Consider the following 11,016-nt stretch of genomic DNA (forward strand, 5'->3'; position numbering starts at 1 on the left):
CACAATCAGTTGTTGAACATTTCCCCAGAGGAACCCCTTTGGTGTCATTCCTCCCACCTCCATTAGCCATAAGTGTTTGCTGTAGCTTTGTCTGTATTGGACATTCCGTGTAAGTGGAAGCATGTAATATCTGGTCTCTTAAGGCCGGCACTTCTGGCTTAGCATAACGTTTTCAAGGTTCATCCATGTTGCAGCATGCTGCAGTTCATTACTTTTTATAGTTGAATTGGATCACACGTACCACGTTTCGTTTACGTACTCATCAGTTGGTGGGTGTTTGAGCCTAAGAGCTATTCTCGATCTCTTCCTTCCTCCAGTCTCCCCATCCAGTCCATCTCCGAGTAGTGCCCGTTTTGAGCCTAAGAGCTGTTCTCGATCTCTTCCCTCCTCCAGTCTCCCCATCCAGTCCATCTCTGAATAGGGCCTATTTCTGCTTTTCAGCTTATGCATCTGTTGTGTCTCCTAATGGTCTCCCTGCTTCCGAGCTAGCCTGCCTTCTCTTTTCCACACTACAGCAAATGTGACTTCAAAATAAATGGAACTGTATTCGTATGAGTTCCCTTCCTAAAACCCTTCGATACAATGAACTCATTGCCAAGTCCTAGAAAGCCCTGTCTGAGGGTGTTGCCGATTCTGAAGGCTTGAGGGAACAGACGGCATCGGTCAGTCTGCAGCGGTGGGGCCGGGCAGCTAGAATACGCAACACCCCACCTCAGGATCTTTGAATTCCAAGCATTTACGACGAAATGTCCCTGGTCGTCCCTGCCCTTCAAGATCAGGGCCCAGCTCCTTCATGTTGTTTACTCTCCCGTTTACTATTTTTCGGACCAAATGATCTTTCAGTTTCTGAGAAGTGGCAAACAGTTTCTCTCCTCTAGTCTTTGTGCAGGCCTCGCCCACTGGCTAGAACTTTTTCCCCGAAACTCTTGCCATGCTGGCCTTGGCCCTCCTCACCGCGCATTCTCTCCTTCCATCCTCTGTCCTTCAGCTCTTCTGTCAATGCATATACCGTCACTAGGGCCAGGACCCCATAGGAGAGAGGTGATTGAGGTCTTGGAGGCGCAAGGCTTTTTTCCTCCTGACACCTTCACCTAATCTACAGAACACAGTTTGGAACCCACAGATCTAATAAAAAGTTTTCTTACAGTATTTGACAAACTACAAGAAATAGATGTGATGGTATATTTTGCTCACACTTCCCTTCCATTTTCTCTTTTTAGGTGCTATTTCAAGTGGTTTCAGGCTGGAAGAGTCTCCATTTGTTCCCTATGACTTTATGAACAGCAGTACTTCACCAGCCAGTCCTCCAGGTTCAATAGGAGATGGCTGGCCACGTGCCAAATCGCCTAACGGCTCTAGCAGTGTTAATTGGCCACCAGGTAAAATGCTGGCATCTTCTTTTGTGAGAGTTTGTTTCCATTAAGATTTCAGTACCTCTGGACATGAAAATGATTTGGCCCCAGTTCTGTTTGATCGGACTGACCTGCACAGAGGGTGGGGGCGAGCACAGAAATGGCGAGTGAGAAGCCGAGCGTCGGGTTTGGGCTGCTGAGTGACCTGGCCTGCTACCGGTGCCTGTATGCTGTGAAGGTGGGGTTAATTAGTCCAGCACGAAGCATGATGGAAACCTGGGTTCACTGTTCTTCTCCAGCTGCCTGGGGACTGGCACGACAGCATTTCCATCTATTGAGGAATCACCAGAAATGCACTTACAGCCTGCTTTGTCCAATCCAAGTTGCTATAGCCTTGTGATTGTAATAAAGCACTTTAAAATACACTTTAAAAAATATATAAACCCTGAGAAATTACTTCATGCAAAAATTTGCAAGTTACTCATTAATAACAGCTTATATTAGTTGTGATATTAAATCAGCCTGTTAGGGTGTTGGGAAATAATTTGAGAATATTGGGAAATATTTGAGAATTGCATGGACTTTAGGAATAAAACTTTGGGATAGTTATAGTGGATTTTTAGATGACGATTAAGCCTGAACTAATTTTAAGTTTTTATTTCCAGAATTTCGCCCTGGTGAACCATGGAAAGGTTATCCAAACATTGACCCTGAAACTGACCCTTACGTCACTCCTGGCAGTGTCATAAACAATCTTTCAATTAATACTGTGCGGGAAGTTGACCACCTCAGGGACAGGAACAGTGGTATGTAGACGGGCACAACTTAGGGTTTCTGAATGGTTCAGGGCTCAAGGTAGACGTGAAACTCTGAGGAGCAAGAGTCACTCCAGCATAACACAGCCCCTGACATCCAGGGGGCTTCTGACAGTGATAACAGAATTCTTGGCGATAGGTAACTCTTAACCACTTTTTAACTGATGAGGATTTATTATCACTTGACAGGGTGAACATCTATATTAACTTAAAGAACCAACAGACATTTGCTTTCTAATAACTATATTAATATATAACTATTTTATAACAAGTTGCCATATTGTGGTTATTAAGAAATGGTTCTTTGTTATGAAAGATGTTATATTAAAGAACTTTCCTCTGGAGAAGCATTTGGCTTTCTTGGTCTCTCAGAGTGAAAATAAGAGCAGTTTAAGGGTCCATGCATCCAGATGCGCTTTGCAATGGATTATCACATAAAACCCTCCTCCTCGTTACTACGGGGTTGTCTCTCACCATGTACAGGAATGCCACGCATACACGCAATGGAGGAAAGGTGAGCACAGTGAAGGAGGCTAGGTCTTTGTCTGTAACATACATCCTCACCGCTGTCCCGTTACACAGTTTGTAATAAAATGTCAAACAGTCAGCGCTTTCTAATAAATACATAGTTTGTTGACAGATGTTTGCCACGTCACGGTGGTGAGATAAGAATCCTCGTCAGTCTAAAATGGCTGAATTAGCCGACAGTGGTGTGTGGAACCACCTGGACTGTGGTTTCACAGGAGAGCGTGGGCAGTGAGCGCTCGTGGCCTGTAGTTAATGCAAGGATCCAGCAGCAGGAACTGTCGCAGAGATTCACAGAATGGTCGGGTCTGGAGCTAAACCAGAGTAGCCATCAGGGATTTGCAGGAAGAGAGGCTAGGTTCTGGAGAGCGTGGGGCACAGTGGGGAGGAACAAAGGCCTGGCCCACTGGTGGAGCCAGTGCCAGGGCGCCTGAGCTGCCCAGCAAGCAGGCACAAGCTCAGAGACAGGCCAGGGACTCAGATGGAGCCTGGTACTGAGAAGCAAGGCTGGTGTTGCCTCTTGCCAGTCGCATTGTTGGGGTGTAGTCTCACAGACACGTACGAGGAGATGGGTGGGAGAGGGACCTCTTCTGAGCCAAGGTGGAGGCAAGAAGGAAACTGCCATCGTGGGCACCGTGCCCGGGCCCTGAGCACGCCTGTGTCTGTCCTGTGGCATGCTCTTAAGTTGCAGGTTCTCTGAAGGCTTTTGCGTCTCAGAACGCCTGGTCTTCTGCTCGAATGAATGACTCGTGGGCTCTTCCCTCGTGTAGGGTCATCCTCATCCTTGAACACCACGCTGCCTTCAACTAGTGCCTGGTCATCCATTCGTGCCTCCAACTACAACGTTCCCCTCAGCAGTACAGCACAAAGCACTTCAGGTGGGCCTTGTCCCCGCGCCTGGGCTCTCCCCGTCGGAGCCCGGGGCCGGGCTCTTGTGTTCACCTCTTATTTTAATCCAGAGTCGTCTTTTCAGGGAGCCAGGAGAGTGTGTTTCTGAGCTTGGGATGATACTTTTAACACTACCTGCCCCCTTTTAAAATTTGTCGCACCTAGTCGTCATTTATTAAAACAATCAGGTTTCACTGAATAGCCACTCTCGTCTGAGATTAAATGTAATTTAGTTCAAAGCAGTAGTTCTCAACTGTCTGTAGTGAAGGACCTTTTATTTTTTCTAATGCCCACTTCTTTGCAGACTGATCACTTTTGTAAAATACAGTAAACCTGAACTTGAAATTGCTAGAAAAATGATTACAGCCTTGGGAGTAGGGTCAGAGTGCTCTCGAAGTTTACAAACGCTCGCTCTGAATTTCTCATACTGTCACAAGCCATTAATAAACTGGGTTGTGAGCAGTCTTCCCATCATACTTTGAGATCTGTTGGCTTAAAGACAAGCTCCTTATGATCAGGTAGAAAAAGTTGACAGTAAAAGTAGAAAAAGATCATAGTTGACGGTGACAGAAGTTAAAAAATTTCTCTGTTGGCTTCTGCTCCTCCGCTTTTTTAGCATTCATTTTATTGAGTTTCCTGTATCCCTGGCTGTGCACTGGACCCATAGGCAAATTGCGTACCCTCTCTGAACCTCAGTAGAGAGTATGTGAGGATCGGAAGGAGAAGTACACCCGGCAGACCAGCACTCAGTACAGCATGTCCCCCATGAATGTCTGCTGTGAGGACTCCCTAAGTCGGGTCTACTTTTTTCATGAGTGAGCAACAAAACGCTAAAATCCAGTGGTCTGAGTATCGGTCCTGAGGGACTCCTTAGGATTGTTAAGGTGTGGAGTTCCCACTCGCTCTTTGGAGCAGTTAAAGCAGTGTTCGGTGTGTTGTTGTGTTAGCTGGACTAAGGGTCTTCACAGATCTTAAAACTATTAATGAGACAGTCTGTTTTGAGGCAAGGGAGCGGGTTCCTTTTTAAAGTTTATTTTTGTCTGATCTCCTTTTGGTGGGGGAATAGGTACTGCCATTGCTTAAATTTTCTCTTTTCTGAAAGCATTTATCTCCCTTCTCCCCCTCTTTGTTTTTCTCCTTCGAGTAGCCAGAAATAGTGATTCCAAATTGACATGGTCCCCTGGTTCAGTTACAAACACCTCTCTGGCTCATGAGCTGTGGAAGGTCCCTCTGCCACCTAAAAACATCACTGCTCCGTCCCGCCCACCTCCGGGACTGACTGGTCAGAAGCCACCCTTGTCTTCGTGGGATAATTCTCCCCTTCGAGTAGGTGGAGGATGGGGAAATTCTGACGCCAGGTATACCCCAGGTAAGACGACATGCAAGAAGGTGGTTTCTTGTGGTTCATTCACTGAACACCAGCCAGTACCACCAGTCTAGAGACCTGAGAAGAAGACTATTGCATTATCCTCTATAAAGTAGGATTCGAATGTAACACAGCATAAGATTCCTAGTTCATTGCTGTCTTCTGCCGTGCTTTTGAGAGGGTTAAATTTTACTTTAAATTTTGCCCACGTTATTTAGGTTTCCCCAGAAACACACACCAGTCAGCAATGAAGTTAATAGAATGGGACCCCTCCTTTCAGAAGCTGCTCAAGAGCTTATCTCATTCTGTGTAGTAACTTCCTACACGTGGCAGACTTGTGGTGACACTATATCACATGAAGTATCATCTGATAAACCTGGGGTCAGTGAGGACAGCCCATGTGGGCCTTTAAGAGTGGGCCCTGTTTTGGGGTGAAAGCTTGGCCTGTACTTAGGATCATCAGAAAATTCGTTGATTAAACAGGGACATTTCAGAGTGAAAGGGGGTGCCGTTAATTAACCATGCAGGCCTAAACCGGACTGTCCCAGGAAACCTGGGACAAATGGGTCCCACCTTCCTGCTCCTTCTCTAAACGACTAACTTGGGACTTGTACTGGATCCCGTCCCCGCCTCCTCCCCCAGCATACACTGCACACACAGCCACAAACACAACTCAGGGCTCATCTGCTCCCCTGTCCCCAAGTACACAAAGTTTTCTCAACTCCAGGCTGAAAATTGTAGTGAAACCTCATTAATAACAATTTCCGATCTTCAGAGCAGTGATTGGTTGAAATAAAACAAAATGTTTCCTTAGAGGGAAGGTTTTAATTATATGAAAAGAACACTTGAGTCTGTTCCAAGTTACTAAATCCAAGTTAGCTTGGTGTGATGTGTGAGCGATTCTTTCAGGCCACAGGCATCTTCTGGGTGCCAGCTCACCGCCTGGCAGTGCATGATGAGGGGGCATCATAAACGTGGCTGAGGACCCTTGACCCTCAGGAGGGTCGATGGGAGTCGGGTGGGATCAGGAAGCCTGTGTGAGTCAGCCACGTCAGCAGAGGGGGCGGGGTAGGCCAAGGCACAGAGAGCTGGGAAAACACAGAGCTTCCTGTGAAGTCGGAGCTTGGCAAGGATTGGGGGGCGGTGTTCAGGGAGTGCTGAGTGCCTTGAGCCGTGACATTTAGCCATCTTCTAAAGGGTTTCTGAGGCTCTTTTGAACAGTTTTAGACAGGAGTGACTGGATCATGTCTTCAAGCTCGGTTGTTGGGAGAGGGAGACGATGCCTTGGGGCCGGACAGGAAAGCCAGATGCAGAGCCCCTGTGGTAGCCCAGGCTAAACAAGGAATGTCTGGACGATTGCAGGCTCTTAAATCCCCTCTAACTTAGCACCCTGTGGGACGTGCATGCAAAGTCATCCAGTACCTGAGATGATCATGAAGTTAGGCTATTCCCCAAATAGGGAATGGGTTTAGCTTTATAAATGGGAAGAGCCCAGAGGCATCTGGCCTGTGGTTCACTCGCCCACTGTAATGAGCTGGCAGCCCTCTGAGCCCCTCACCCCCAGAGGCCAAGCCATGTGCCCCAGGAATTAGCTGCTGGTCAGAGCTGGAGTGAGGTGGCATCCTGGCCTGTGGGGAAGATACCCCAGGTAGAACCACAGGTGAGTAAGAAAGAAGGAAACAGATCCTCTGAGCTCAGGTGATCCTTCTGAATCCCTCCAGTGTAACTGGGCTGTGTTGTCCTGCACAGTCATTCAGGCCACAGTCTTGGAAGGCTGACTTGTCCTTTTTCTTCCTTGTTTAGGTTCCAGCTGGGGTGAGAGCAGCTCAGGGAGAATAACAAATTGGCTTGTTCTAAAAAACCTTACACCTCAGGTAAGAACATCAGGTATCCTGGTTGGTGGTGTCCTGGTTCCAGGTCACATGGAAGCAAAGGCTTCCATGCTGGTGTAAGTCTGAGATGAGGACTGCCCAGGCCTGCTCAGTGGACTAAATAGATGTTAAGGCCTGACAGAGAATGGTCTTCGGATACCTCAGGCAGGCTGGTGGTCTGATCCTGTGGTTCTTATGCTATGAAATGCACGGGAGCCGATCAAAACCAGAGTCCTAGATCTCACCCCGCAGACCCTCATGTAGCAGACCCGGGCTAGGACCAGAGGTCTCCATTCCAGTAAGGGCGTTCAGATGAGTTTAATGCAGGTGGTCCTTGTACCGCGTTTTGAGAAACCATGTCTGCCCATTTAGATGAGAACATTTTCTTAGTCCCTGGACGACCCCCTCCTCTGGAGGCTGGGTGTTAAGAGCCCACCCCCCTCCTCCCCAGGGAGCAGTGCCTTGATGAATCCTGTCCTCAGGGCAGGGAAGAGAGAAGACGTGAAGCCACAGCAGGGGCAATGGCTAACTAAGGAATTGGGGATCTGGGGAATATCCAGGAGTCTAGAGGCCACAGAGGTATGGCTCTGGGACCAGTGGAGGTGGGGAGGGAGGCGCTGTGCCCCATGACAGCAGTGAGTCCCAGTGCAGAGTGGCACCAGGAGCGAAGGACCTTGGGCAAGAGAGAGAACCAGAGTCCCAGCCCGGGACCACCTCCCTGGACGGGCCTCGTGGCGGCGCGTCTAACTGGCAGCTCCCTGGCTTGTTTCCTAGATTGATGGCTCAACTCTGCGTACTCTGTGCATGCAGCATGGCCCACTGATAACATTCCACCTGAACCTCCCACATGGAAACGCTTTGGTCCGTTACAGTTCAAAAGAAGAGGTAGTGAAGGCACAAAAGTCTCTGCACATGTAAGTTGCCCATTCTACGCAGGCGCCTGGAAAACGCCCCTGGGGGTGCAGGTTCGGAATCCTCTTGTTAGGGCCCCCTCGGGTGGCTGGAAGCACCTCCGGTGACCCCGCACACCACCCCTGGACCGGCACGTGTGGCCCCGCAGTGAGCATCTCAGAGCAGCTGCAGCCTCCTGTGTTTTGGCTCCAAGGGCAACGTTCAGAAGGGAGCACATCACCCCAGATCAAAGTGGCCCTAGAAAAAAAAAAAAGTGGCCCTAGAAAGTCCCTTAAATTTCCCGTTAGGAGACAGGATGTGATCTGACGCCTCAGCAGAGCTGGGCGGCACGTCTGGGTCTGGAGAGCCCTGGGCGCTGTGCCCTACCACATGTGGCCTCCGGGGCGCGCTCGGGCTGGCGGGAGGGCCCTCGGCGTCCTTGCATGCCCGCCCTCTTCTTTTCCCCCTCCGAGGCGACAATATGCCCCCCTGACTTTGGCTCAGACCCCTCAGCTGGCCCCCATCTTCACCAGGCCTGCTTGTGTCTCTCTCCTCCAGGTGTGTACTGGGGAACACTACTATTCTTGCTGAGTTTGCCAGTGAAGAGGAGATCAGTCGTTTCTTTGCACAAAGTCAGTCTCTGACCCCTTCTCCCAGCTGGCAGTCTCTCGGGTCCAGCCAGAGCCGGCTGGGCTCCCTCGACTGTTCCCACTCATTCTCCAGCCGGACCGATCTCAATCACTGGAATGGTGCTGGGCTGTCGGGAACTAACTGTGGAGACCTTCATGGCACTTCCCTCTGGGGGACCCCACATTATTCCACAAGCCTGTGGGGTCCTCCCAGCAGCAGCGACCCCCGGGGAATTAGCAGCCCATCCCCCATTAATGCTTTTCTTTCTGTTGACCACCTGGGTGGGGGTGGAGAGTCCATGTAACAGTGTAGACTAGACTCACGAACTTCGACCTCAAGCCTCGAGAGAAAGGAGCACTAAGTTGGGCTCGCCGCCTGCAGCCAGGGGCCACCTGTGGGAACAGCTATTCTCTGCACATTCTCCACTTTGTTTTCCCTGAAACATATCAGTTTGAATACTTGAATCATGCAGGCCAATATTATAATGTGAAAAGGTATCTATCTATTTACACTCCCAAATAGCGCCATACATGCTAAACCGTATAGAATGAGCTCACTTGTGTATACTCATCATGTTTAGCCTTTGAGTTCTCTTTTTTCCCCCGTTCCTACCCCTCCCCCCATTCATTCTTTTTCTCTTCTTTTTGCAAACAAGTTTTTTGGGCTGATAATGTATGAGCTTTTAACTTTGCACTGAAGGGTGTTCTCTCCGTCTACTCGGCAATATGGGGAGGGCAGCTGTTCCAGTGTAAATGTTTACTCAAGGATGTTCTTAAGGTGTGCGCTCTCTACTATGCCTTGATGTTTGCCTACCTTATTGTGGTATCGTGGAGTTTAAGAGATCAAGTTATGATACTGACCTAGGACTATAAATGAAAGTATTGCACCAGTTTTTCATGTTATAAAACTAAAGAATTTCACTCTGCAGTTTGAAAAACTGTGGCCACAGCTGTGACTTGCAGCCCACCTGCCACCCAGGACGGGCCCTGCACTTTGAATAGGCTTTCCATTTTGTTTTGAAGGTTCCCACGTTGAGCCTTCTTGTTTACAGATTTTTTTGTTTGTTTTTTGAGAAAAAAAAAAAATGTTTACTCTTCCATCATTTAAAAAAAAATTAAAAGACAAAAAAAAAAAAATGGAGGATGATTTAAAAGATGCTTTCTATCTCTGGGAAAAAGGAGCAGCATTTGGCCATGTTCTTTTGTTTTTCTATTCTGTCCTAAATCAAAGAGCATGGTTCTCAGGAAAACCAGTTCCCCAGTTTAAAAAAACAAAAAAAAAAAAAAAAAAACTCCTTGTAGTTTCTTATAGGAAAAAAGAAAAACCCCAACTTTTAGCACTGATACTACATATTGCTCTGTTTAAGAATTTTCTCTGCCAAAAAAAAAAAAGAAAAAAACAAAAAAATGCTTAAAGCTGGAGTTTGAGATTCTGCTTTCAGATGCTGTCTTTTTATTAGTGAGTGATGATGGTTTGCTAATAATCAATAGGTAATAATTTTTTGTAATCCCATCAAGTGGCTCTCTGTTTCCGCTCTCTCGTGACTGTGTTAATGTTTAACTGTTGTACCTTAAAGCCGAAATCAGTAACTATGCATACTGTAACCAAGATATTGGGCTTACAGAATTGTTCGTTGTATAAAGAAAATTTTAAATGTTGTTGCAAACTAACGAGTTATACACCATTTTTAAAATTTCTTTCTCCCCACCCCCCCTTTTTTTGCCCACAAATGGTATTATAATGCTTGCTTAGTCAAAGAAGAGAGACTAAACAAGGGTAAAAATTTTAACAGTACAGAATTTGCCATCATTTCATTGCCTTGATTCTAACTGTTTGTGTCCTAAGATGCAAAAGAAGTCAGTGGCTTTTAACTGTTTACAAATAGAATGTGATTGTAAAATGTACAGTCTGGTTGTGTTTGAATTATGAACTTTCTTCAGATATAATAAACCATGACTTTTTGGCTGCTCAGCATTAACTGTCTCTTTTTTGTGAATTTATTTGTACGCTCTTTTTTATAACGAAAGTTTCAAAGTTGCTATGTATGAGGGTTCTCATAGAGCAACCAAGTAAAAAAAAAAAATCTAAGCAAATATTTGAACATTTTATCCGAACTTATTCACACTTTCACCCTGAAATAATGTGAGAACAATGGGAAACTGTTGCTTGCTCCTTCCTACCCTCTCTGAGCATCTTTGGGATCTTGTTGCTCAAACTCTCCTGTGACTTCATCTTCCCCACCATTTGTGCCCATCTCAAGCCTCAGCAAGAGACCATTTGGAACATGAAGCTTAATGACTTGACATTGTTCTTAGTGTTAACTCTCATACCTCTGTTACAAAATGAGAAATGCCACAGCCTGGACTGGCCTTTTTCTTCCCCCTTCACGGCCCTCGCTCCTCACCGCAGGAGCTTCGGGGACAGAACCTGTGTATGTATTTCAGCGTATGACTTCAGATCATGCTCCAACTTGCCAGGTGTAAGCTAATGTTGTTGGACACCTTAATATAAGCAAATGTTGTTCAATGCATTCAATGTATATTGACTTCCATACTGGTTTTTCCAAAAACCAAAGGTAGCTTTGAAAAACCACGTCTGGAAATGTTTGGAACGTTAAGCTGATTGACCTTTTGGGGCTTTGAGTAGTATATAATTGACTTCATAACTGCGTTAATTGT

General features: G+C 46.9%; 1 protein-coding gene across 11 annotated transcripts in view; it reads left to right on the forward strand.

The window, feature by feature from the left end:
* The window catches only part of TNRC6A (trinucleotide repeat containing adaptor 6A), a 224,545-nt gene extending 214,233 nt beyond the window's left edge, over positions 1 to 10,312 (forward strand). For all 11 annotated transcript variants that reach the window (XM_027961153.3, XM_060406202.1, XM_027961152.3 and 8 more), the window contains 7 exons: positions 1,221 to 1,379; positions 2,018 to 2,158; positions 3,463 to 3,570; positions 4,728 to 4,949; positions 6,750 to 6,820; positions 7,592 to 7,731; positions 8,267 to 10,312. In XM_027961153.3, the coding sequence (XP_027816954.1) occupies positions 1,221 to 1,379; positions 2,018 to 2,158; positions 3,463 to 3,570; positions 4,728 to 4,949; positions 6,750 to 6,820; positions 7,592 to 7,731; positions 8,267 to 8,642 (1,217 nt within the window). In that variant the 3' untranslated portion in view covers positions 8,643 to 10,312. The remainder of the gene's footprint in view (positions 1 to 1,220; positions 1,380 to 2,017; positions 2,159 to 3,462; positions 3,571 to 4,727; positions 4,950 to 6,749; positions 6,821 to 7,591; positions 7,732 to 8,266) is intronic.
* The last annotated feature ends 704 nt before the right edge of the window (positions 10,313 to 11,016 follow it).

The sequence above is a fragment of the Ovis aries genome, chromosome 24 (genome assembly GCF_016772045.2).
Source record: "Ovis aries strain OAR_USU_Benz2616 breed Rambouillet chromosome 24, ARS-UI_Ramb_v3.0, whole genome shotgun sequence".
NCBI lineage: Eukaryota > Metazoa > Chordata > Mammalia > Artiodactyla > Bovidae > Ovis > Ovis aries.